This window comes from Oncorhynchus gorbuscha, linkage group LG02, assembly GCF_021184085.1.
Source record: "Oncorhynchus gorbuscha isolate QuinsamMale2020 ecotype Even-year linkage group LG02, OgorEven_v1.0, whole genome shotgun sequence".
NCBI classification, from domain to species: Eukaryota; Metazoa; Chordata; class Actinopteri; order Salmoniformes; family Salmonidae; genus Oncorhynchus; species Oncorhynchus gorbuscha.
Genome location: NC_060174.1, coordinates 1,247,108 through 1,274,576, shown reverse-complemented (window position 1 = coordinate 1,274,576; position 27,469 = coordinate 1,247,108). Strand labels below are relative to the sequence as shown.

Below are 27,469 nucleotides of genomic sequence, written 5' to 3'. Positions count from 1 at the left end.
ACATAACATCTACTAATCATGTGTATGTGACCAATAACATCTGCTAACCATGTGTATGTGACCAATAACATCTACTAACCATGTGTATGTGACCAATAACATCTGCTAACCATGTGTATGTGACCAATAACATCTGCTAACCATGTGTATGTGACCAATAACATCTACTAACCATGTGTATGTGACCAATAACATCTACTAACCATGTGACCAATAACACTAACCATGTATATGTGACTAACCATGTATATGTGACCAATAACATCTACTAACCATGTGTATGTGACCAATAACATCTACTAACCATGTGTATGTGACCAATAACATCTACTAACCATGTGTATGTGACTAACCATGTGTGACCAATAACATCTGCTAACCATGTGTATGTGACCAATAACATCTGCTAACCATGTGTATGTGACCAATAACATCTGCTAACCATGTGTATGTGACCAATAACATCTACTAACCATGTGACCAATAACATCTACTAACCATGTATGACCATTAACATCTGCTAACCATGTGTATGTGACCATGTAACATCTCTACTAACCATGTGATGTGACCAATAACATCTGCTAACCATGTGACCAATAACATCTGCTAACCATGTGTATGTGACCATTAACATCTGCTAACCATGTGTATGTGACCAATAACATCTGCTAACCATGTGTAACAATGTGACCAATAACATCTGCTAACCATGTGTATGTGACCAATAACATCTGCTAACCATGTGTATGTGACCAATAACATCTACTAACCATGTGTATGTGACCAATAACATCTACTAACCATGTGATGTGACCATTAACATCTGCTAACCATGTGACCATAACCATAACATCTCTACTAACCATGTGTATGTGACCAATAACATCTACTAACCATGTGTATGTGACCAATAACATCTACTAACCATGTATGTGACCAATAACATCTACTAACCATGTGACCAATAACATCTACTAACCATGTGTATGTGACCAATAACATCTACTAACCATGTGTATGTGACCAATAACATCTGCCAATAACCATGTGTATGTGACCAATAACATCTACTAACCATGTGTATGTGACCAATAACATCTGCTAACCATGTGTATGTGACCAATAACATCTGCTAACCATGTGTATGTGACCAATAACATCTACTAACATCTGCCAATAACATCTGCTAACCATGTGTATGTGACCAATAACATCTGCTAACCATGTGTATGTGACCATTAACATCTGCTAACCATGTGACCAATAACATCTACTAACCATGTGTATGTGACCAATAACATCTACTAACCATGTGTATGTGACCATTAACATCTGCTAACCATGTGTATGTGACCAATAACATCTGCTAACCATGTATATGTGACCAATAACATCTGCTAACCATGTGTATGTGACCAATAACATTTGATTTGATTGTGTCTGCTGCCTTCAGATTTACAATGGGTCGTGAGGTGTTATAAAAACCCACCTGTCTATCTCCCCACCTCCGGTGGGTGTGAGAGATATCTCTGTCGGACTGTGGTCCACGGTAACCTGACTCGACTGGGCCAGTCATGACAATAAAATAACATGAACCCTAACCCCACAACATGACCCCTCCCCGCCCAACAAACTGCTATGACGACAGGACAGCCATGAGGTCAGTCAGCACATGTATCAACAATTATTTGATGACTTTTTCATCATAAACACAATATTTTATCCTCATCTAATTGGTTGCAGTCGTACACCATGAAGTCAACACGTTAGGTATTAGAAGATAACTTCTCAATGAAACTCTCATAAACGTAGATTAATGCTCATTCAGACATTCAGAGCTCAATCTGTATTTGACAGGAGTCCTGTGGTATGTTTGAGACACTGCCCTCAACCAGGACGGTATCAACTGCTTCGTGTAGTTGTATCCAAGCTTACAAAGGGTTAAGGTTAGGGTTATGAAAGGTCTTACAACTTGCACAAAGGTTCTGGCCCGATAATAAGTTTTATGGAAAAAGGGTTGAAAGTAGGCGTTTCCATAATGACAATCTAAATAGCCTACCTACAACTGGTCAAATGTTGTCACGATGTGCACTCGTGCTGCCTTGTCTCCTCTCACTCACACTCAAGTGTTGCCAGTTTAGCGACTTTTAGGACAGCCAATAAATAGCTACTTTCCTTACTGAGAAGTTGGCATCACTGCTACCACTCTGCTGCCTCCTACAGCACTCAGTCTCAACACACACCTGTCACTCAGCAACAGCCTCCTGAAATAATCGTGTGAGTTGTTCTTATTTCTATTAGCGTCGCTACAGTCCTATCACCGGCTTGGCTGCCTTTATAAATCCTCCACGTTGGACCCAAATGATTGACAGCTAAACAAGGCATGAAAACAGATGACGTAGCTAGATTTTTAGCCTTGTTGTTTTCGAATTGAAAGCGTCCTGCATTCCTCCCTTGAAGAAGCTTAATGATTGATCTGCTGTAGGTGGAAGCACATAACTTTCACCTATCCATCAACCAACAGGTGCATCCCATATCGGAAATGGTATCATTATAAATTAATTGATACATATATTGATTTACTATCCTCTCCCTGACTTTGTAGATGTGTAGCCCTAAATGTTTAATAGACTTTTGAATAGATATCAATGTGCCATTATGTGACTGATACGTACCTGCCGGTTCGTCTTTTCACTGATATTCTCGCTTTAAATCATCCAGAATAAAGATCTTTACCTGCATTGTCGACTACAACCTATGGAGGTCGCTATATGCAGCACCTAGCAACAAATTTAGCTACTTTTTTTTAAAGAAGGAAACTTTTAGCAACTTTTGAAAAGTGACTCAAACGCTAAAATACACGCATTTTCCCTCTAAATGACACACAAAAAAAATTCTGTCACAACACATGTACCTGGCTGCAAAAGTGCATTGTGAGTGACATCTGCAGCAATTTCAGTAAATTGCACATCATTGTTGGCTGACTGCAGCAGCAGTAGCACGGGTTCGACGAGACAAACCCAATGAATATAATCTTGATCTTGAACAGAATTTACAACATCAATCAACATGTCTACAATCAAAAGGGTACAGAAAAGAGTAGGAGTCTGTCTGTTTTTTTGCCAGTCAATTTGAGTAACGTTATTGTTTATTCTACGTAATGACGCAGTTTTACGTTATCACGCAATGACATCACAACGTCATCTAGCAACTTTTAGCAACAAATCAACCTGCGTCTAATATATACATATATATATATGTACAGTGTGCTTTGGACTTGCCTCGCCTAGTCACAAATTTAATTTAAGCCCAGCATTTGTGTCACTTATGGGAAAATGTGTGATTAATGATGACTTCAGAAATTAGAGAGACTTCCCCACCAATTGCTGCTGGTGTATGGATAGCTGTCATATCAAGTTTCATCAATGGATCGACGTTTGTGCTTCAAAAAAAGGGAATATTACGATCCCGTAAAAGAGGTAGAGTGCTGGGGGGAAAGAATCCCATGTATTATCATGTTTGTAGGGTCATTTGTTGGCTACAATGTTATACTATCCTCAGACACAGTAACATTACTTACTACTGTACAGTAAATACACCATCTCTTAACTTCATTCGGTTCCTCTTGAATTTTCGTGATTTTTCTGCAAAAAAAAAAATGAATGCTGCTTTCGTGGCATAACTAGAACAGGACATGGAAATCAGAGGGTGACTACTGTACTGTTAATAACACAAACACTGTATGTAATGTCATTCTTTTTTTAGGTGGGTCCTATCTAAAAGATGGCGTATGGTGGAGCGGTACACTCTCCAGTAAGTAGCCGAGTTAACAGCGCCACCTGTCTTTTATTAACTGTAGTACATCCTCATGGGTATTTCTGTCACACACAGGATTCTCCTAATAATAAAGACATTTTACTACTACATTAAACTATCACTACTCACCGATTGCGTTTATGTGATTGATCATATTTCATGAATTCAATTGACCTCTGAACTCCTCCGAACAAGTGATTGTGGGACAAATTGGGAACTTCCTGGCCTATAACGCAGCCCCTGCTGTGGTGGTCACACCTTTAGGAGCCCTGGGGGTGCTGTTTGGGTGAGTTATTGATTGGCATGTTATCATTCAGTGGGTGACTACTATTGTATTTTGTTTTCTGGTGGGAGTGTTTACAGTGATGTGATGTTTGCTACAGTACAGGGGTGTTTACAGTGATGTTTGCTACAGTACAGATGTGTTTACAGTGATGTTTGCTACAGTACAGGGGTGTTTACAGTGATGTTTGCTACAGTACAGGGGTGTTTACAGTGATGTTTGCTACAGTACAGGGGTGTTTACAGTGATGTGATGTTTGCTACAGTACAGGGGTGTTTACAGTGATGTTTGCTACAGTACAGGGGTGTTTACAGTGATGTGATGTTTGCTACAGTACAGGGGTGTTTACAGTGATGTGATGTTTGCTACAGTACAGGGGTGTTTACAATGATGTGATGTTTGCCTAGCTAGCTAACTGCATGCCTCCCTGTTTTGATCACCAAAATGTTTGCTTTGTGATCCAGGGCTGTTCTGGCCTCCTATATCCTCCAGGAACAGCTGAATGTCCTGGGGAAGCTGGGCTGTGTATTGTGTTGCTGTGGTTCTGTCGTGCTCATCATTCACTCCCCTAAATCAGAGAGCGTCACCTCTAGTCTGGAGCTGGAAGAGAGGCTTGCTGATCCAGGTGGGACCTGGACATGGTTATTACATCCCAAATGCACCATATTCTCTATATAGTGCACTACTTTAGACCAGAGCCCTATTCCCTATATAGTGCACTACTATAAGACCAGGGCCCTATTCCCTATATAGAGCACTACTTTAGACCAGAGCCCTATTCTCTATATAGTGCACTACTTTAGACCAGAGCCCTATTCCCTATATAGTGCACTACTATAAGACCAGAGCCGTATTCCCTATATAGTGCACTACATTAGACTAGAGCCCTATTCCCTATATAGTGCACTACTTTAGACCAGAACCCTATTCCCTATATAGTGCACTACATTAGACCAGAGCCCTATTCCCTATATAGTGCACTACATTAGACCAGAGCCCTATTCCCTATATAGTGCACTACTTTAGACCAGAGCCCTATTCCCTATATAGTGCACTACATTAGACTAGAGCCCTATTCCCTATATAGTGCACTACATTAGACTAGAGCCCTATTCCCTATATAGTGCACTACATTAGACTAGAGCCCTATTCCCTATATAGTGCACTACATTAGACTAGAGCCCTATTCCCTATATAGTGCACTACATTAGACTAGAGCCCTATTCCCTATATAGTGCACTACATTAGACTAGAGCCCTATTCCCTATATAGTGCACTACATTAGACTAGAGCCCTATTCCCTATATAGTGCACTACATTAGACTAGAGCCCTATTCCCTATATAGTGCACTACATTAGACTAGAGCCCTATTCCCTATATAGTGCACTACATTAGACTAGAGCCCTATTCCCTATATAGTGCACTACATTAGACCAGAGCCCTATTCCCTATATAGTGCACTACATTAGACCAGAGCCCTATTCCCTATATAGTGCACTACATTAGACTAGAGCCCTATTCCCTATATAGTGCACTACAATAGACTAGAGCCCTATTCCCTATATAGTGCACTACATTAGACTAGAGCCCTATTCCCTATATAGTGCACTACATTAGACCAGAGCCCTATTCCCTATATAGTGCACTACATTAGACCAGAGCCCTATTCCCTATATAGTGCACTACATTAGACCAGAGCCCTATTCCCTATATAGTGCACTACATTAGACTAGAGCCCTATTCCCTATATAGTGCACTACATTAGACTAGAGCCCTATTCCCCATATAGTGCACTACATTAGACTAGAGCCCTATTCCCTATATAGTGCACTACATTAGACTAGAGCCCTATTCCCTATATATACGTTGCACTGTTCAGAGTGCTCTGTACATGGACATGTTAGTTTGACCCAGCCCAGAACTGCTCAAAGTCTTCTGAATAACAACTTGAACATAAGTTCAATTGAGAGTAATTCTGAAGTGTGTGAATGTTTTCTATCCATGCAGTGTTTGTCGCCTATTCCTTGTTGGTGGTCCTACTACTGGTTGTGCTGATGGTGTGGGCGGCCCCAGCTCACGGCACGTCCAACATCATGGTGTACGTGTCCATCTGCTCCCTCCTGGGGAGTTTCACAGTCACCAGCTGTAAGGGGCTGGGCCTGGCTGCTCAGGATGCCTTCAACGGGGGGCCTTCCAGCAGCCGAGCCCTTGGTCTCTTCCTGGGTCTACTGGGAACCCTGTCCGTCAGCATCCTCATCCAGTTCGCCTTCATCAACAAGGCTCTGGAGCACTACAGCTCCAACATGTTTGAAGCCATTTACTATGTGACCTTCACATCTACAGTTCTCACAGCTTCAGCCATCTTGTTCAGAGAGTGGACCACAGTGGGTTTAGTAGACTGCCTGGGCATGCTGTGTGGGCTAACCACTGTGGCTGTTGGAGTCCTGTTGCTCCGTATCTCCTCAGAGGCCTCACTCACCTGGAAACCAGCTGCTACAGGACCAGATAAAATGGATTAATCAGAGGCTTGTCAGTCTCAGGGAGATTAATGCAGTGTTTATTGGTTCATTTGGGGCCATATTTTTAATCTTGAATAACATATATATTGTGAATTGCATTTGTATCTAATAAAATACTTGAATATAAGTTGAAGAATCTTACCGGTGGATTTGCGAACAACATACCTGTTGTGCAATATTTGTTGCTCGCCATTCTCAAGGGCTCAATGATAGTCATGGCCTGTTGTGTTCAAACACACTAAGCAGCATTGTTGCTGTTTAATGTGCTAGATGTTTGCTATTCTAACACTTGTCAGTCAGTGTCAATCCACGTGGACTGGCTGTAAACCAAAGAACCTAACTCGTGTGTCCGATTGAAAAGTCTTAACTTACAACGTGGTCAACTTTGTCAGTATGGGGTCGTCTTTTATAATTAAGTGAAATTAACTCAATGATTTTGTATTTTACTACAATAAAAGGCAACAAAAAAAATGTATTCTTATCTTGTGACGTGTTTGCAAGGCAGTTAACCTCCCAACAACGATGACGTGGCTGTCGATTAGGCAGCCCCATGCATCTCTTATTCAGAGAGTTGGTTAAATGCACTCTGCTGCATCTGACTACGGAGAGAGGTTCAACCACCATTTCACTACAGCAGACCTTCTAAATGTGGACCAGATGATGTGTCCTCACACACATAACAGGTTATTATGACAGCTACCCACACGTCCTCTGTGAGAAACTACCAAAATAACATTTCATTCTTTGAGAGTCTTCTTCAGTCCGTTTGGACTCCCTTCATGTCCAATGACCATTCAGTCCATTTGTAAACCTTAGAACTATGCCTATTCACATAAGCATTGTGGGTCATTGAATTATTTAGAGAGTAATTCTAGACAGTCACAACAGTGTGGCGGGGAACTGGGACTCTTTTTGTAACGTTTGATCGAAGGACTCACAAAGGCTGGAGAGAAAAGTGACAACATTTTGGTTGAATCTCGGCTGGTAATGTTAGATATTATTCTCACTAATTCAATAACTGTAGGTATTATATTTGGATTTGTGTTATTGCTTGGAAAATACATTGCAGCTCTGAAGAAGCACTGTTTGTTGAATATCAGAGTTAATACGTTTTACATAAAAATACAGTATGATATTGAGCAGTATGATATGATAGTCTGATACGATACAGTATGATACAGTATGATATGATAGTATGATATGATACATTATGATACAATAAGGTATGATATGATACAGTATGTTACAGTATGATATAGTATATGGTCCTTCTGTAGCTCAGTTGGTAGAGCATGGCGCTTGTAACGCCAGGGTAGTGGGTTCGATCCCCGGGACCACCCATACGTAGAATGTATGCACACATGACTGTAAGTCGCTTTGGATAAAAGCGTCTGCTAAATGGCATATATTATTATTGTTACAGTATGATATAGTATATGATACAGTATGATATAGTATATGATACAGTATGATATGTTACAGTATGATATAGTATATGATACAGTATGATATGTTACAGTATGATATAGTATATGATACAGTATGATACGATACAGTATGATATGATATAGTTTGATATGATACAGTATGATGAGGTAAGATACGACAGAGTATGATACAGTATGATATGATACAGTATGTTACAGTATGATATAGTATATGATACAGTATGATATGATACAGTATGATATGATATAGTATGATATGATATAGTTTGATATGATACAGTATGATGAGGTAAGATACGACAGAGTATGATACAGTATGATATGATACAGTATGTTACAGTATGATATAGTATATGATACAGTATGATACGATACAGTATGATATGATATAGTTTGATATGATACGATACAGTATGATGACAGTATGATATGATACAGTATGATATGATACAGTATGATACGATACAGTATGTTACAGTATGATACGATACAGTATGTTACAGTATGATATAGTATATGATACAGTATGATATGATACAGTATGTTACAGTATGATATAGTATATGTTACAGTATGATACGATACAGTATGTTACAGTATGATATAGTATATGATAGAGTATGATACGATACAGTTTGATATGATACAGTTTGATATGATACAGTATGATATGATACAGTATGTTACAGTATGATACATTACATTACATTTACATTTAAGTCATTTAGCAGACGCTCTTATCCAGAGCGACTTACAAATTGGTGCAATCACCTTATGACATCCAGTGGGACAGTCACTTAACAATAGTGCATCTAAAACTTAGGGGGGGTGGGGTGAGAGGGATTACTTAACCTATCCTAGGTATTCCTTAAAGAGGTGGGGTTTCAGGTGTCTCCGGAAGGTGGTGATTGACTCCGCTGTCCTGGCGTCGTGAGGGAGTTTGTTCCACCATTGGGGGGCCAGGGCAGCGAACAGTTTTGACTGGGCTGAGCGGGAGCTGTACTTCCTCAGTGGTAGGGAGGCGAGCAGGCCAGAGGTGGATGAACGCAGTGCCCTTGTTTGGGTGTAGGGCCTGATCAGAGCCTGGAGGTACTGAGGTGCCGTTCCCCTCACAGCTCCGTAGGCAAGCACCATGGTCTTGTAGCGGATGCGAGCTTCAACTGGAAGCCAGTGGAGAGAACGGAGGAGCGGGGTGACGTGAGAGAACTTGGGAAGGTTGAACACCAGACGGGCTGCGGCGTTCTGGATGAGTTGAAGGGTTTAATGGCACAGGCAGGGAGCCCAGCCAACAGCGAGTTGCAGTAATCCAGACGGGAGATGACAAGTGCCTGGATTAGGACCTGCGCCGCTTCCTGTGTGAGGCAGGGTCGTACTCTGCGGATGTTGTAGAGCATGAACCTACAGGAACGGGCCACCGCCTTGATGTTAGTTGAGAACGACAGGGTGTTGTCCAGGATCACGCCAAGGTTCTTGGCGCTCTGGGAGGAGGACACAATGGAGTTGTCAACCGTGATGGCGAGATCATGGAACGGGCAGTCCTTCCCGGGAGGAAGAGCAGCTCCGTCTTGCCGAGGTTCAGCTTGAGGTGGTGATCCGTCATCCACACTGATATGTCTGCCAGACATGCAGAGATGCGATTCGCCACCTGGTCATCAGAAGGAGGAAAGGAGAAGATTAATTGTGTGTCGTCTGCATAGCAATGATAGGAGAGACCATGTGAGGTTATGACAGAGCCAAGTGACTTGGTGTATAGCGAGAATAGGAGAGGGCCAAGAACAGAGCCCTGGGGACACCAGTGGTGAGAGCGCGTGGTGAGGAGACAGATTCTCGCCACGCCACCTGGTAGGAGCGACCTGTCAGGTAGGACGCAATCAAGCGTGGGCCGCGCCGGAGATGCCCAACTCGGAGAGGGTGGAGAGGAGGATCTGATGGTTCACAGTATCGAAGGCAGCCGATAGATCTAGAAGGATGAGAGCAGAGGAGAGAGAGTTAGCTTTAGCAGTGCGGAGCGCCTCCGTGATACAGAGGAGAGCAGTCTCAGTTGAGTGACTAGTCTTGAAACCTGACTGATTTGGATCAAGAAGGTCATTCAGAGAGAGATAGCGGGAGAGCTGGCCAAGGACGGCACGTTCAAGAGTTTTGGAGAGAAAAGAAAGAAGGGATACTGGTCTGTAATTGTTGACATCGGAGGGATCGAGTGTAGGTTTTTTCAGAAGGGGTGCAACTCTCGCTCTCTTGAAGACGGAAGGGACGTAGCCAACGGTCAGGGATGAGTTGATGAGCGAGGTGAGGTAAGGGAGAAGGTCTCCGGAAATGGTCTGGAGAAGAGAGGAGGGGATAGGGTCGAGCGGGCAGGTTGTTGGGCGGCCGGCCGTCACAAGACGCGAGATTTCATCTGGAGAGAGAGGGAGAAAGAGGTCAGAGCACAGGGTAGGGCAGTGTGAGCAGAACCAGCGGTGTCGTTTGACTTAGCAAACGAGGATCGGATGTCGTCGACCTTCTTTTCAAAATGGTTGACGAAGTCATCTGCAGAGAGGGAGGAGGGGGGGGGGGCGGAGGATTCAGGAGGGAGGAGAAGGTGGCAAAGAGCTTCCTAGGGTTGGAGGCAGAAGCTTGGAATTTAGCGTGGTAGAAAGTGGCTTTAGCAGCAGAGACAGAGGAGGAAAATGTAGAGAGGAGGGAGTGAAAGGATGCCAGGTCCGCAAGGAGGCGAGTTTTCCTCCATTTCCGCTCGGCTGCCCGGAGCCCTGTTCTGTGAGCTCGCAATGAGTCATCGAGCCACGGAGCGGGAGGGGAGGACCGAGCCGGCCTGGAGGATAGGGGACATAGAGAGTCAAGGGATGCAGAGAGGGAGGAGAGGAGGGTTGAGGAGGCAGAATCAGGAGATAGGTGGGAGAAGGTTTGAGCGGAGGGAAGAGATGATAGGATGGAAGAGGAGAGAGTAGCGGGGGAGAGAGAGCGAAGGTTGGGACGGCGCGATACCATCCGAGTAGGGGCAGTGTGGGAGGTGTTGGATGAGAGCGAGAGGGAAAAGGATACAAGGCAGTGGTCGGAGACTTGGAGGGGAGTTGCAATGAGGTTAGTGGAAGAACAGCATCTAGTAAAGATGAGGTCGAGCGTATTGCCTGCCTTGTGAGTAGGGGGAAGGTGAGAGGGTGAGGTCAAAAGAGGAGAGGAGTGGAAAGAAGGAGGCAGAGAGGAAAGAGTCAAAGGTAGACGTGGGGAGGTTAAAGTCGCCCAGAACTGTGAGAGGTGAGCCGTCCTCAGGAAAGGAGCTTATCAAGGCATCAAGCTCATTGATGAACTCTCCGAGGGAACCTGGAGGGCGATAAATGATAAGGATGTTAAGCTTGAAAGGGCTAGTAACTGTGACAGCATGGAATTCAAAGGAGGCGATAGACAGATGGGTAAGGGGAGAAAGAGAGAATGACCACTTGGGAGAGATGAGGATCCCGGTGCCACCACCCCGCTGACCAGACGCTCTCGGGGTGTGCGAGAACACGTGGGCGGACGAAGAGAGAGCAGTAGGAGTAGCAGTGTTGTCTGTGGTGATCCATGTTTCCGTCAGGGCCAAGAAGTCGAGGGACTGGAGGGAGGCATGGGCTGAGATGAACTCTGCCTTGTTGACCGCAGATTGGCAGTTCCAGAGGCTACCGGAGACCTGGAACTCCACGTGGGTCGTGCGCGCTGGGACCACCAGAGTAGGGTGGCCGCGGCCACGCGGTGAGGAGCGTTTGTATGGTCTGTGCAGAGAGGAGAGAACAGGGATAAACCGACACATAGTTGACAGGCTACAGAAGAGGCTACGCTAATGCAAAGGAGATTGGAATGACAAGTGGACTACACGTCTCGAATGTTCAGAAAGTTAAGCTACGTAGCAAGAATCTTATTGACTAAAATGATTAAAATGATACAGTACTGCTGAAGTAGGCCAGCTGGCAGTGGGTGCGTTGTTGACACTACACTAATCAAGTCGTTCCGTTGAGTGTAATAGTTTCTGCAGTGTTGCTATTCGGGGCTAGCAGGCTAGCTAGCAGTGTTGTTTACGTTACGTTGCGTTAAAAGAACGACAATAGATGGCTAGCGAACCTAGAAAATCGCTCTAGACTACACAATTATCTTTGATACAAAGACGGCTATGTAGCTAGCTAAGTAGCTAGCTACGATCAAACAAATCAAACCGTTGTACTGTAATGAAAATGAAGTGAAAATGTGATACAACCTGTGAATGCGACCGGGTAGTTGAGTTCTATACAGAAGACGTTGGCTAGCGTTGGCTAGCTGTTGGCTAGCTAGCAGAGTCACCTACGTTAAGGACGACAAATAGCTGGCTAGCTAACCTCGGTAAATTAAGATAATCACTCTAAGACTACACACTCTAAACCTAAACAACACAATTATCTTGGATACGATGATACGATGATACGAAGACAGCAAAGACAGCTATGTAGCTAGCTAACACTACACTGATCAAGTCGTTCAGTTGAGTGTAACAGTTTCTCCAGTGCAGTATGTTACAGTATGATATAGTATATGATACAGTATGATATGATACAGTTTGATATGATACAGTTTGATATGATACAGTATGATATGATACAGTTTGATATGATACAGTATGATATGATACAGTATGATATGATACAGTATGTTACAGTATGATATGATACAGTATGTTACAGTATGATATAGTATATGATACAGTATGTTACAGTATGATATGATACAGTATGATATGATACAGTATGATATACAGTATGTTACAGTATGATACAATAAGGTATGATACGATACAGTATGTTACAGTATGATATAGTATATGATACAGTATGATATGATAGAGTATGATACGATACAGTATGATATAGTATATGATACAGTATGATACGATACAGTATGTTACAGTATGATATGATACGATACAGTATGATGAGGTAAGATACGACAGAGTATGATACAATATGATATGATACAATATGATATGAGAGTATGATATGATACCGTATGATAATACTTGACAAGACCATTTCACTAAACTGTATAGGTTTAGTAAAAAATGCTTTAAAACATTTCGAGGTGTAACAGTCCATTTAGAATGTGGCAATCAAATAGGGCACTTTATTAAAGTTTTCACTAAAATATTCATCTAGAGAATTTCTGGTAGAACGAGTCCAACTCCTCAGGACCTATTTGTACGCATGCGTGAAGAATCGGCCTATCACCTTGTGTGGGCGGACAGCGTCAACCTTGCCTTCGAATTAGGTCGTAACAAAATGAGAGAGCCACATAGCTATAACTTGCTATTTATCACATAGCTAGCTAACTACCACTGCTTTCCTGGGGAAACCAGGGATCTTTTCACCAGGTATTTCGCATGGAAACATACAGATGATAATAATGTTTACGATTAGCATGCCAGCTTGTTAGTTAGTTATTTGGCCGCAGGTTTTCACATAGCTAGCTAGCTGGTAGAATTAGCAACCGAGTTAGCTAGCTATGTTATGCTAACAACCTAGCTAGTTTTGATCTGATGCTGAGATGGACAAAAGAAAGCTTGAGCTTAATCTCAAAACGATAGCTATGCTAGTTAGTAAACTGATAGCGATGCTTGGAAATGGAAGGTAGTCATTTAGTTAGCTAGTTTGCCCAATTAGCTAACTGGCTAACGTTAGCTAGCTACGGTACCGAGTTATCATATGAACACATCACAAATCAGATCATGTTATTGTTGTCATCGTGCAGGTGTGGATGACAACCCGGTATTTCATGACGGCAACATTGAACATTGAATCTTTGATTACTGCATTCTTAGTCACCTGCTGAGTTCTTGACTCAGGTTTGCGGAAGTGGTAGACAGGGTTTGGCTCTACCTCGCATACGGATTGTCAATGTGACATTTTCTAGAATGGAACCAACTATTTTGGATCAGGGTTGTTCACTCTGTGATTTAACTTGTCGAAATGGTAAGTTAGCCTAACTGGGAGGAATCAGATTCTACAATTGAATTACTAACAGTTTTAAACTTTAGGTATATTTTTAACCTAGGCATATCGATTTCAATTTACATTTGTAATTTAGCAGACACTTTTATCCCGAGCAACTTAATGCATTCGTCTTAAAGCTAGGTGAGGCCACATATCACAGTCGTAGTAAGTACATTATTTCCGAGGTACATTGATGTATGAGTTGAATATTTGTTTGTCTCTTGTCGTTTTGCTGTCTTACTAAAGGTAGAGTGGTGACACAGGTTGGTGACAGGTGTTCGGCTGGTCAGCAACTCCTGTGTGTTGTGGTCAATGTAACAAACAGTACGAACAACACATCCAGCGTCACCATGGGCCAGGACAGAGGGAAGTATGATTTCTACATCGGCCTGGGACTAGCCATCAGCTCCAGCATCTTCATAGGAGGAAGCTTCATTCTCAAGAAGAAAGGACTACTCCGCCTGGCCAGGAAGGGACAGTGTAGGGCAGGTAAGGTCATGTTTATGTTCAGTCACCAACTGCTGCTCTAGATAAGTGTCTACTAAATGACTAGTATGTAAAGTAGAGTACACAGTATCGTTTGGGTGAAAAGAGGTCAAGAGAGCAGGTCATTTTGTTTATATGTACTGTACTCATAGATTGATGTCAGGTAGCCTAGCTGGACAATAACCGAAAGGTTGCTAGTTCGAATCCCTGAGCCGGCGAAACAAATCTGTGCTTAACCCTAATTGCTCCAAGGTCGCCGTTGATAATGGCTGGCCATGACCCCTCTGAGGGGTGGGATAATGGCTGGCCATGACCCCTCTGAGGGGTGGGATAATGGCTGGCCATGACCCCTCTGAGGGGTGGGATAATGGCTGGCCATGACCCCTCTGAGGGGTGGGATAATGGCTTGCCATGACCCCTCTGAGGGGTGGGATAATGGCTGGCCATGACCCCTCTGAGGGGTGGGATAATGGCTGGCCATGACCCCTCTGAGGGGTGGGATAATGGCTGGCCATGACCCCTCTGAGGGTGTCTCTGGGGTCTCGGTTGGGATATGCAAAAAAAAAAACATTTCCAATTCACACATGAATATCTTAAGGATCTGCCATGTGTGGCTGTGTAACTGGGTGTGAATGGAATTGTTGACAACTTGTCTTGCGAGTTCAGCTCAGAATGTGGTAGTAACTGATTGGTGCTAAGATGCAGAAGGGTGCGGCAGAGTTGAACACTTGATCAGTTTGTCACCCTTCTGCTTTTATTACACACAGCAATCATTAACTAGTAGACTCTGTTGCACCTTGTGTTATATACACACAGCAATCATTAACTAGTAGACTCTGCTGCATCTTGTCTTATATACACACAGCAATCATTAACTAGTAGGGTCTCTGCTGCACCTTGTCTTATATACACACAGCAATCATTAACTAGTAGACTCTGCTGCACCTTGTCTTATATACACACAGCAATCATTAACTAGTAGGCTCTGCTGCACCTTGTCTTATATACACACCCAATCATTAACTAGTAGACTCTGCTGCACCTTGTCTTATATACACACAGCAATCATTAACTAGTAGACTCTCTGCTGCACCTTGTCTTATATACACACAGCAATCATTAAATCAAATCAAATCAAATCAAATCAAATTTTATTTGTCACATACACATGGTTAGCAGATGTTAATGCGAGTGTAGCGAAATGCTTGTGCTTCTAGTTCCGACAATGCAGTGATAACCAACAAGTAATCTAACTAACAATTCCAAAACTACTGTCTTATACACAGTGTAAGGGGATAAGGAACATGTACATAAGGATATATGAATGAGTGATGGTACAGAGCAGCATACAGTAGATGGTATCGAGTACAGTATATACATATGAGATGAGTGTGTAGACAAAGTAAACAAAGTGGCATAGTTAAAGTGGCTAGTGATACATGTGTTACATAAGGATGCAGTCGATGTTGTAGAGTACAGTATATACATATGTATATGAGATGAATAATGTAGGGTAAGTAACATTATATAAGGTAGCATTGTTTAAAGTGGCTAGTGATATATTTACATCATTTCCCATCAATTCCCATCAATTCCCATTATTAAAATGGCTGGAGTTGGGTCAGTGTCAATGACAGTGTGTTGGCAGCAGCCACTCAATGTTAGTGGTGGCTATTTAACAGTCTGATGGCCTTGAGATAGAAGCTGTTTTTCAGTCTCTCGGTCCCAGCTTTGATGCACCTGTACTGACCTCGCCTTCTGGATGATAGCGGGGTGAACAGGCAGTGGTTCGGGTGGTTGATGTCCTTGATGATCTTTATGGCCTTCCTGTAACAACGGGTGGTGTAGGTGTCCTGGAGGGCAGGTAGTTTGCCCCCGGTGATGCGTTGTGCAGTCCTCACTACCCTCTGGAGAGCCTTACGGTTGAGGGCGGAGCAGTTGCCGTACCAGGCGGTGATACAGCCCGCCAGGATGCTCTCGATTGTGCATCTGTAGAAGTTTGTGAGTGCTTTTGGTGACAAGCCGAATTTCTTCAGCCTCCTGAGGTTGAATAGGCGCTGCTGCGCCTTCTTCACGACGCTGTCAGTGTGAGTGGACCAATTCAGTTTGTCTGTGATGTGTATGCCGAGGAACTTAAAACTAGCTACCCTCTCCACTACTGTTCCATCGATGTGGATAGGGGGTGTTCCCTCTGCTGTTTCCTGAAGTCCACAATCATCTCCTTAGTTTTGTTGACGTTGAGTGTGAGGTTATTTTCCTGACACCACACTCCAAGGGCCCTCACCTCCTCCCTGTAGGCCGTCTCGTCGTTGTTGGTAATCAAGCCTACCACTGTTGTGTCGTCCGCAAACTTGATGATTGAGTTGGAGGCGTGCGTGGCCACGCAGTCGTGGGTGAACAGGGAGTACAGGAGAGGGCTCAGAACGCACCCTTGTGGGGCCCCGTGTTGAGGATCAGCGGGGAGGAGATGTTGTTGCCTACCCTCACCACCTGGGGGGCGGCCCGTCAGGAAGTCCAGTACCCAGTTGCACAGGGCGGGGTCGAGACCCAGGGTCTCGAGCTTGATGACGAGCTTGGAGGGTACTATGGTGTTGAATGCCGAGCTGTAGTCGATGAACAGCATTCTCACATAGGTATTCCTCTTGTCCAGGTGGGTTAGGGCAGTGTGCAGTGTGGTTGAGATTGCATCGTCTGTGGACCTATTTGGGCGGTAAGCAAATTGGAGTGGGTCTAGGGTGTCAGGTAGGGTGGAGGTGATATGGTCCTTGACTAGTCTCTCAAAGCACTTCATGATGACGGAAGTGAGTGCTACGGGGGCGGTAGTCGTTTAGCTCAGTTACCTTAGCTTTCTTGGGAACAGGAACAATGGTGGCCCTCTTGAAGCATGTGGGAACAGCAGACTGGTATAGGGATTGATTGAATATGTCCGTAAACACACCGGCCAGCTGGTCTGCGCATGCTCGGAGGGCGCGGCTGGGGATGCCGTCTGGGCCTGCAGCCTTGCGAGGGTTAACACGTTTAAATGTCTTAATCACCTCGGCTGCAGTGAAGGAGAGACTGCATGTTTCCGTTGCAGGCCGTGTCAGTGGCACTGTATTGTCCTCAAAGCGGGCAAAAAGTTATTTAGTCTGCCTGGGAGCAAGACATCCTGGTCCGTGACTGGGCTGGATTTCATCTTGTAGTCCGTGATTGACTGTAGACCCTGCCACATGCCTCTTGTGTCTGAGCCATTGAATTGAGATTCCACTTTGTCTCTGTACTGATGCTTAGCTTGTTTGATAGCCTTACGGAGGAATAGCTGCACTGTTTGTATTCAGTCATGTTGCCAGACACCTTGCCCTGATTAAAAGCAGTGGTTCGCGCTTTCAGTTTCACGCGAATGCTGCCATCAATCCACGGTTTCTGGTTAGGGAATGTTTTTATCGTTGCTATGGGAACGACATCTTCGACGCACGTTCTAATGAACTCGCACACCGAATCAGCGTATTCGTCAATATTCCCATCTGACGCAATACGAAACATGTCCCAGTCCACGTGATGGAAGCAGTCTTGGAGTGTAGAGTCAGCTTGGTCTGACCAGCGTTGGACAGACCTCAGCGTGGGAGCCTCTTGTTTTAATTTCTGCCTGTAGGCAGGGATCAGCAAAATGGAGTCGTGGTCAGCTTTTCCGAAAGGGGGGCGGGGCAGGGCCTTATATGCGTCGCGGAAGTTAGAGTAACAGTGATCCAGGTTTTACCACCCCTGGTTGCGCAATCGATATGCTGATAAAATTTAGGGAGTCTTGTTTTCAGATTGGCTTTGTTAAAATCCCCAGCTACAATGAATGCAGCCTCCGGATAAATGTTTTCCAGTTTGCAAAGAGTTAAATAAAGTTCGTTCAGAGCCATCGATGTGTCTGCTTGGGGGGGATATATACGGCTGTGATTATAATCGAAGAGAATTCTCTTGGAAGATAATGCGGTCTACGTTTGATTGTGAGGAATTCTAAATCAGGTGAACAGAAGGATTTGAGTTCCTGTATGTTTCCTTCATCACACCATGTCCCGTTAGTCATGAGGCATACGCCCCCTCCACTCTTCTTACCAGAGAGATGTTTGTTTCTGTCGGCGCGATGCGTGGAGAAACCCGTTGGCTGTACCGCCCTGGATAGCGTTTTCCCAGTAAGCCATGTCTCCGTAAAGCAGAGAACGTTGCAGTCTCTGATATCCCTCTGGAATGCCACCCTTGCTCGGATTTCATCAACCTTGTTGTCGAGAGACTGGACATTGGCAAGAAGAATACTGGGAAGTGGTGCGCGATGTGCCCTTTTTCGGAGTCTGACCAGAACACCGCCCGCGTTTCCCTCTTTTTCGGAGTCGTTTCCTTGGGTCGCTGCATGCGATCCATTCCGTTGTCCTGTTTGTAAGGCAGAACACAGGATCCGCGTCGCAGAAAACATATTCTTGGTCGTACTGATGGTGAGTTGACGCTGATCTTATATTCAGTAGTTCTTCTCGACTGTATGTAATGAAACCTAAGATGACCTGGGGTACTAATGTAAGAAATAACACGTAAAAAAAACAAAAAACTGCATAGTTTCCTAGGAACGCGAAGCGAGGCGGCCATCTCAGTCGGCGCCGGAAGTACGGTGCAGCAGAGTCTACTATTAACTAGTAGGGTCTCTGCTGCATTTTGTCTTATATACACACAGCAATCATTAACTAGTAGACTCTGCTGCACCTTGTCTTATATACACACAGCAATCATTAACTAGTAGACTCTGCTGCACCTTGTCTTATATACACACACAGCAATCATTAACTAGTAGACTCTGCTGCACCTTGTCTTATATACACACAGCAATCATTAACTAGTAGACTCTGCTGCACCTTGTCTTATATACACACAGCAATCATTAACTAGTAGACTCTGCTGCACCTTGTCTTATATACACACAGCAATCATTAACTAGTAGACTCTGCTGCACCTTGTCTTATATACACACAGCAATCATTAACTAGTAGACTCTGCTGCACCTGGTCTTATATACACACAGCAATCATTAACTAGTAGACTCTGCTGCACCTTGTCTTATATACACACAGCAATCATTAACTAGTAGGCTCTGCTGCACCTTGTCTTATATACACACCCAATCATTAACTAGTAGACTCTCTGCTGCACCTTGTCTTATATACACACAGCAATCATTAACTAGTAGGCTCTGCTGCACCTTGTCTTATATACACACAGCAATCATTAACTAGTAGACTCTGCTGCTGCTTACCTTGTCTTATATGTTGACCGGGGCCCGTACACAGCAATCATTAACATGTTGACCGGGGCCCGTAGGGGCAGTGTTGACACAGTGTTGACCGGGGCCCGTTGTCTTAGGGGCAGTGTTGATAGGGGCAGTGTTGACCGGGGCCCGTAGGGGCAGTGTTGACCGGGGCCCGTAGGGGCATCTATTGTTGACCGGGGACCGTAGGGGCAGTGACTATTGTTGACCGGGGACCGTAGGGGCACCTGTGACCTTATAGTGTTGACCACCCATAGGGGTAGTGTTGACCAGGGCCCATAGGGGTAGTGGACCAGGGCCCAGTGTTGACCAGGGCCCATAGGGGGACCTGGGCCCATAGGGGTAGTGTACTGTTGCAGGGCCCGTTGTGTACATTTGGACACAGTCCAAGATTAAGCAGAAAGGACACATGCAGCTCGTGTCATATAGGGTCAAAGTGTACTGCTGTTAAACCTACAGGGTGTAACATCGAACGTGTACCACTGGTTGTAACCATAACGCCCTAGAATTACCTCAGTGATTATATGGTGTGACTGCAGGACATTTTATTGAACACACATTAGAAGGTTTTGAGTAACTAATTAAAGCTAGTGATCTGAAATGTTGCTAGCTACTGAACTTGTTTTCGTCTTTGTCTAGGACAAGGCGGACACGCATATCTTAAAGAATGTCTCTGGTGGGCTGGCTTATTATCAAGTAAGTGAGGACTATGGATAAAATGTTCCTCTTAATATGTGATTCAGTTCACCTCAGTTTCTATATCCCCCCCCCTCTCCCCTGTAACTATTCCCCAGGTCGTTCTGTTCTCAGTCAGCTTACCTGGTAACATTATCACATGTGGGCTTGTGTTCCTGTTCTGTGTGTTTTCACAGTGGCGGCTGGAGAAGGGGCGAACTTTGCAGCGTATGCCTTCGCTCCTGCTACTCTCGTCACCCCTCTGGGGGCCCTCAGTGTGCTGGTCAGGTAGGTCACCCCTCTGGGGGCCCTCAGTGTGCTGGTCAGGTAGGTCACCCCTCTGGGGGCCCTCAGTGTGCTGGTCAGGTAGGTCACCCCTCTGGGGGCCCTCAGTGTGCTGGTCAGGTAGGTCACCCCTCTGGGGGCCCTCAGTGTGCTGGTCAGGTAGGTCACCCCTCTGGGGGCCCTCTGGTTCTACATGTTTGACCTTACAGTATATAATAGATGTTATAGTTTATGTTTTTGAAGTTGTACCAGGTGTGTGGATGACTGAACCGTGTGTGTGTTGTTGCCATGCTGTCCTGTAGAGGTGTGACAATGTTTGTCTTCTACTTCCGTCCGTGATTGAGCTGTGTGTGTGAACTGTTAAACACTGAACAAAGATACAGTGGGGAGAGCAAGTATTTGATACACTGCTGATTTTGCAGGTTTTCCAACGTACAAAGCATGTAGAGGTCTGTAATTTTTATCATAGGCACACTTCAACGGTGAGAGATGGAATCTAAAACAAAAATCCAGAAAATCACATTGTATGATTTTTAAGTAATTAATTTGCATTTTATAAGTATTTGATCACCTAGCAACCAGTAAGAATTCCGGCTCTCAGACCTGTTAGTTTTTCTTTAAGAAGCCCTCCTGTTCTCCACTCATTACCTGTATTAACTGCACCTGTTTGAACTCGTTACCTGTATAAAAGACACCTGTCCACACACTCAATCAAACAGACTCCAACCTCTCCACAATGGCCAAGACAGGAGAGGTTGTAAGGACATCAGGGATAAAATTGTAGACCTGCACAAGGCTGGGATGGGCTACAGGACAATAGGCAAGCAGCTTGGTGAGAAGGCAACAACTGTTGGCGCAATTATTAGAAAATGGAAGAAGTTCAAGATGATGGTCAATCACCCTCGGTCTGGGGCTTCATGCAAGATCTCACCTCGTGGGGCATCAATGATCATGAGGAAGGTAAGGGATCAGCCCAGAACTACATGGCAGGACCTGGTCAATGACCTGAAGAGAGCTGGGACCACAGTCTCAAAGAAAACCATTAGCAACACACTACGCCGTCATGGATTAAAATCCTGCAGCGCACACAAGGTCCCCCTGCTCAAGCCAGTGCATGTCCAGGCCCGTCTAAAGTTTGCCAATGACCATCTGGATGATCCAGAGGAGGAATGGGAGAAGGTCATGTGGTCTGATGAGACAAAAATAGAGCTTTTTGGTCTAAACTCCACTCGCCGTGTTTGGAGGAAGAAGAAGGATGAGTACAACCCCAAGAACACCATCCCAACCGTGAACATGGAGGTGGAAACATCATTCTTTGGGGATGCTTTTCTGCAAAGGGGACAGGACGACTGCACCATATTGAGGGGAGGATGGATGGGGCCATGTATCACGAAATCTGGCCAACAACCTCCTTCCCTCAGTAAGAGCATTGAAGATGGGTCGTGGCTGGGTCTTCCAGCATGACAACGACCTGAAACACACAGCCAGGGCAACTAAGGAGTGGCTCCGTAAGAAGCATCTCATGGTCCTGGAGTGGCCAAGCCAGTCTCCAGACCTGAACCCAATAGAAATTCTTTGGAGGGAGCTGAAAGTCCCGAAACCTGAAGGTCTGTATGGAGGAGGGGGCCAAAATCCCTGCTGCAGTGTGTGCAAACCTGGTCAAGAACTACAGGAAACGTATGATCTCTGTAATTGCAAACAAAGGTTTCTGTACCAAATATGAAGTTCTGCTTTTCTGATGTATCAAATACTTTGTCATGCAATAAAATGCAAATTAATTACTTAAAAATCATACAATGTGATTTTCTGGAATTTTGTTTTAGATTCCGTCTCTCACAGTTGAAGTGTACCTATGATAAAAAAATACAGACCTCTACATGCTTTGTAAGTAGGAAACACTGCCGATTTTGCAGGTTATCAAATACTTGTTCTCCCCACTGTATGAACAAAACATGCAACAATTTCAAAATTTTTACTGAGTTAGTAGTTCCACCAGAGCATTCCAAACATGCTCAATGGGTGACATGTCTGGTGAGGATGCAGGCCAAGGAAGAACTGGGAAATTTTCAGCTTCCAGGAATTGTGTCCAGATCCTTGCGACATGGAGCTATGCATTATCATGCTGAAACATGAGGCGATGGAGACTCATTCAATTTGCCATCGCTAAAATGCAATCGTTTGTTGTCCGTAGTTTATGCCTGTCCATACCATAACCCCACTGCCACCATGGGGCACTTTGTTCACAACGTTGATATCAGCAAACCGCTCGCCCACACGGTCTGTTTTCTGCCCCGTACAGCTGAAACCGCGATTCATTGTGAAGAGCACACTTCTCCAAAGTGCCAGTGGCCATCGAAGGTGAACATTTGTCCACTGCAGTCGGGTCAAGACCCTGGTGAGGATGACGAGCAGATGAGCTTCCCTGGGACGGTTTCTGACAGTTTATGCAGAAATTAGTCTGCGGTTGTGAGGCCGGTTGGAGATGCTGCCAAATTCTCTAAAACGGCGTTGGCGGTTGCTTATGGTATAGAAATTAACATTTAATTATTTGGCAACAGCTCTGGTAGACATTCCTGCAGTCAGCATGCCAATTGCACCCTCCCTCAAAACTTGAGACATCTGTGGCATTGTGTTGTGACAAAACGGCACATTAAAGTGGCCTTTTATTGCCCCCAGCACAAGGTGCACCTATGCAATGATCATGCTGTTTAATCAGCTTCTTGATATGGCACACCTGTCAAGTGGATGGATTATCTTGGCAAAGGAGGAATGCTCACTAACAGAAAATACATTTTAGATCCTTTATTTCAGCTGATGGAACATGGGACCAACTGTTGCGTTTTATTTTTGTTCAGTGTGGGGCTGTGGGTTTGATGTAATGCTTCATCTCATTGCAGTGTGGTACTGTATTTTAGGTTATAACCCATGTTCCCTGAGACTGCAATATAAATACTGTATCAGCCCACAGAGTGAAGAACAAGATGTTTTCCTTTACTGTGGGAACATGGATTAAATCAACGCAATATTAGCCACTTTTTTAATGCAACATACCGAAACCAAACAAACTATGCAAGAGATTTTGTTATAGGCAGAACTCATCGGAGTAGGATTCTACAGCATTGACACGCCTGACTCAGCCCGTATAACCAATCAGATCTGCAAATAGAACATTGCCATATGGCTCTGTGCCATTCATTGGAAACTGGACTGTTTACAGCATGAGTGTTCAAGAGTAGTTGTGCTTGTTTTGAGATCAGTGAGAGCTACATGTAGCCATGTGTGCTCGTTTGTTCTTATCCGTTGCTAGTTAGTGAGTTATTAGCACAGTTATGGATCATTTGTAGTTAGTAATGGGGAAGTGGTTGTTTAAAACACGAGCACATTTCTAGCCATCTTTGAAAAGCCAGTCAGGCTACTGATAACAGTACATATGAAGTAACAGTACTTTTGAAGATGAAAAATGATCAGGCCTCTTGTTCATCTTACTGTAGAAATAATTGTTGAAAACAAAGGGCTTTTTGTTGTCTTAAAGGGGCAGTGTTGTATTTGGAGACGGGCTTGAATAAGCGAAGTAACATGATTTGTCTGTTTCTCTGTAATGGTATGAAACAATGATGTCGTTTATTGCATCAAACAACATTGTCAGTCACTTCCTTGTCTGAAGGACAAGTGGATAAACAGGTTCATGTGAAGCCCTGCATGTTTTTTTCAAAAGCCTCGTGGAATGTTGCCCTACATTTAACACCACACATTGGCTGCTACTGAAGGCTGAATGATAAAAAATATTATGGGATGCATTTTCTCCATTGTTTCTGATGGTAGACCACTCTGGTAGGCCCTACATTATGATCAAACGGCCACAGTAGCCTACTTGGTCACTGTTAGTTTTAACTTCAAGCGGGTGTGGCCTCGGCGTTCACAGTAAACGCTCGCTGGAAGTTGCTTTCAACTTTGCGCTCAGCAGACCTAAAATTTGCTCAGTGCCTGTTAATATTGAGGGAACATTGGTTAACTGAGTTACTGTAATATAACTGTGTGTTTTCTATGTTTTGCGGCAGTGCGGTGCTGTCCTCGTACTTCCTGACCGAGCGTCTGAACCTGCACGGGAAGCTGGGCTGTCTGCTCAGTATCTTGGGCTCTACTACCATGGTGATCCACGCCCCTCAGGAGGAAGAGATCAACAGTCTGGACCACATGGCTCGGAAACTGGTGGACCCAGGTCGGTACCGGACAGACCCTCCCCTCAACTACATGAGTTACTGTGTTCTGAAAAGCTGCTTCCTCAAGTCCTCCTTAAAGCTCTTTGGAGGAGGTGGTCTGAGACTTTATTCTCTCCTCTTCTTCTCTCGCTCTTTGATGACTAAACTTCAGACACTTCATTCTTCTGTTTTAACTTCCTGTGAGCTAAGACATCCTCTGTCTCCCTCAGGTTTCCTGGTGTTTGCCACCTTCGTCATCATCGTAGCGCTCATCTTCATCTTGGTGGTGGGCCCTCGGCACGGCCAGACCAACATCATGGTGTATATTACCATCTGCTCTGTGATAGGAGCTCTGTCGGTGTCGTGTGTGAAGGGGTTGGGCATCGCCATCAAAGAGGCCATAGCGGGGAGGTCCGTGGTGGGGAACCCTTTAGCCTGGGTCTTACTGCTCGGGCTGGTGGCCTGCGTCTCCACTCAGATCAACTACCTGAACAAGGCTCTGGATATCTTCAACACCTCCCTGGTCACACCCATCTACTACGTGTTCTTCACCACCTCAGTCCTCTCCTGCTCTGCCATCCTCTTCAAGGAGTGGGAGCACATGGCTACTGCTGATGTTATCGGGACTCTGAGTGGGTTCCTGACCATTATAGTTGGTATCTTTCTGCTCCATGCCTTTAAGGACCTTAGTGTGAGCCTGTCCACGCTGGCGGTGTCCATCAGGAAGGACGAGAGGCCTGGGCCGGCAGCTAACGGCGTGGCAACACACGGCAGCTACGAACTGCTGCGCAATGACTCCACAGACATGAACCTGGAGGAGAGGGAGGTGGGCCTGCCGTTTGACAGCCTGTCCAGGAGGAATGGTACCATGACAGCCTCTTAGAGGACCTAGCAGCAGACCCCCCCCTCCCCCTCCTACTGAGCCTCTCAGGACCTAGCAGCAGACCCCCCCTCCCCTCCCCCTCCTACTGAGCCTCTCAGGACCTAGCAGCAGACCCCCTCCCCTCCCCATCCTACTGAGCCTCTCAGGACCTAGCAGCAGACCCCCTCCCCTCCTACTGAGCCTCTCAGGACCTAGCAGCAGACCCCCCCTCCTACTGAGCCTCTCAGGACCTAGCAGCAGACCCCCCATCCTACTGACGGCCTCTTAGAGGACCTAGCTGCCAGGTCCTGCAGACCCCCCCCAATCCTACTGAGGACCTAGCTGCCAGGTCCTGCACACACCCCCCCCAATCCTACTGAGGACCTAGCTGCCAGGTCCTGCAGACCCCCATCCTACTGACAGCCTCTTAGAGGACCTAGCTGCCAGGTCCTGCAGACCCCCCCCACCGACTGACTAGGATTACGTCCCAAATGGCACCCTTTCCCTTTATAGTGCAATACTCTGGTCAAAACTAGTGCACTATAGAGGATAGGGTGCTATTTGGGGTTTGCCTAGGACTACACTGGTGTGGATGGTTGTTTTCTACATTAAAACAATCAACTCTGGACTTGGATGGACCCACTGATTGTACTTGGATTAGATTTGCCTTCTGTTCTCTGACGACATGGAGACAGGGGTTAATCTCATCCTCAGAAGCAGGCAATATTCATACTGTGTTATACATTCTGTATTTAAACCTGCACACAGTTTTCCTTCTACAAATCAACCGCTTTGTTTTTGTAATATTCTTGATGGAGATCCCAGGTCTGATTTTTTTTTTTAATTTTGGCTCCAGTTCTGAGTTTGGCAGGTCAATAAGGATACGTGGCACCCTATTCCCTACACAGTGCACTACCCCTATGGATCTGGTCAGAAGTAGAGCACTATATAGGGAATAGGGGGTCATTTGGAACGTAAAACTGATACGTGATACCTGAAGAGTTAAATCACCAACTGTTTTTTTAGTATCTTTTACATAAATGCACTCAAGAACAAGACGATATTTGTTACATATTTATTGAATGCAAATGATTAAAATAATTCCAACACAAAAAGGCAAAGTGAATAAATGCTTTATCATTAATTTTCATTTTTCTGAATGAATAGAGTGATGCGGTCCAGAATGAATGGAGTGATGAGGTCCAGAATGAATAGAGTGATGAGGTCCAGAATGAATAGAGTGATGAGGTCCAGAATGAATAGAGTGATGAGGTCCAGAATGAATAGAGTGATGAGGTCCAGAATGAATAGAGTGATGAGGTCCAGAATGAATAGAGTGATGAGGTCCAGAATGAATAGAGTGATGATGGGTCCAGAATGAATAGAGTGATGAGGTCCAGAATGAATGAGAGTGATGAGGTCCAGAATGAATAGAGTGATGAGGTCCAGAATGAATAGAGTGATGAGGTCCAGAATGAATAGAGTGATGAGGTCCAGAATGAATAGAGTGATGAGGTCCAGAATGAATAGAGTGATGAGGTCCAGAATGAATAGAGTGATGAGGTCCAGAATGAATAGAGTGATGAGGTCCAGAATGAATAGAGTGATGAGGTCCAGAATGAATAGAGTG

At 44.7% G+C, this 27,469-nt stretch overlaps 2 protein-coding genes across 5 annotated transcripts; both read left to right on the top strand.

Annotated features, from left to right (window-relative positions):
• Positions 1-2,198: 2,198 nt before the first annotated feature.
• On the top strand, positions 2,199-7,097 carry nipa1 (NIPA magnesium transporter 1). Of its 2 annotated transcripts, none has more exons than XM_046299554.1 (5): positions 2,199-2,280; positions 3,769-3,816; positions 4,015-4,105; positions 4,567-4,727; positions 6,111-7,097. In XM_046299554.1, coding segments are annotated over exons 2-5 (765 nt in total). In that variant the 5' UTR covers positions 2,199-2,280; positions 3,769-3,815; the 3' UTR covers positions 6,623-7,097. The 2 variants fall into 2 exon arrangements, with proteins under 2 accessions (XP_046155510.1, XP_046155504.1); XM_046299548.1 differs by lacking the exon at positions 2,199-2,280 and adding an exon at positions 3,184-3,482.
• Positions 7,098-13,287: 6,190 nt separating this feature from the next.
• Positions 13,288-26,954, top strand: nipa2 (NIPA magnesium transporter 2). 3 transcript variants are annotated; one of them, XM_046299540.1, is made up of 7 exons: positions 13,288-13,435; positions 14,301-14,543; positions 20,458-20,514; positions 20,691-20,781; positions 24,837-24,997; positions 25,208-25,925; positions 26,245-26,954. In XM_046299540.1, exons 2-6 carry the CDS (start codon positions 14,405-14,407, stop codon positions 25,858-25,860), a joined length of 1,101 nt encoding a protein of 366 aa, XP_046155496.1. In that variant the 5' UTR covers positions 13,288-13,435; positions 14,301-14,404; the 3' UTR covers positions 25,861-25,925; positions 26,245-26,954. The 3 variants fall into 3 exon arrangements, with proteins under 3 accessions (XP_046155496.1, XP_046155485.1, XP_046155489.1); XM_046299529.1 differs by lacking the exon at positions 13,288-13,435 and adding an exon at positions 13,879-14,033; XM_046299533.1 differs by lacking the exons at positions 13,288-13,435; positions 26,245-26,954 and adding exons at positions 13,879-14,033; positions 26,102-26,149 and having other exon boundaries at positions 25,208-25,924.
• The last annotated feature ends 515 nt before the right edge of the window (positions 26,955-27,469 follow it).

What these genes read in the sequence shown, in the direction of transcription:
- nipa1 (XM_046299548.1), top strand. Translation starts at nt 3,350, where the DNA reads ATGATGACTTCAGAAATTAGAGAGACTTCCCCACCAATTGCTGCTGGT. An exon ending in GCCCTGGGGGTGCTGTTTGG is followed by an intron (nt 4,106 to 4,566) that starts GTGAGTTATTGA and finishes TTTGTGATCCAG; the next exon opens with GGCTGTTCTGGCCTCCTATA. An exon ending in AGAGAGGCTTGCTGATCCAG is followed by an intron (nt 4,728 to 6,110) that starts GTGGGACCTGGA and finishes CTATCCATGCAG; the next exon opens with TGTTTGTCGCCTATTCCTTG.
- nipa2 (XM_046299529.1), top strand. Translation starts at nt 13,976, where the DNA reads ATGGAACCAACTATTTTGGATCAGGGTTGTTCACTCTGTGATTTAACT. An exon ending in GTGGGCTGGCTTATTATCAA is followed by an intron (nt 20,515 to 20,690) that starts GTAAGTGAGGAC and finishes GTGTTTTCACAG; the next exon opens with TGGCGGCTGGAGAAGGGGCG. An exon ending in TCGGAAACTGGTGGACCCAG is followed by an intron (nt 24,998 to 25,207) that starts GTCGGTACCGGA and finishes TGTCTCCCTCAG; the next exon opens with GTTTCCTGGTGTTTGCCACC.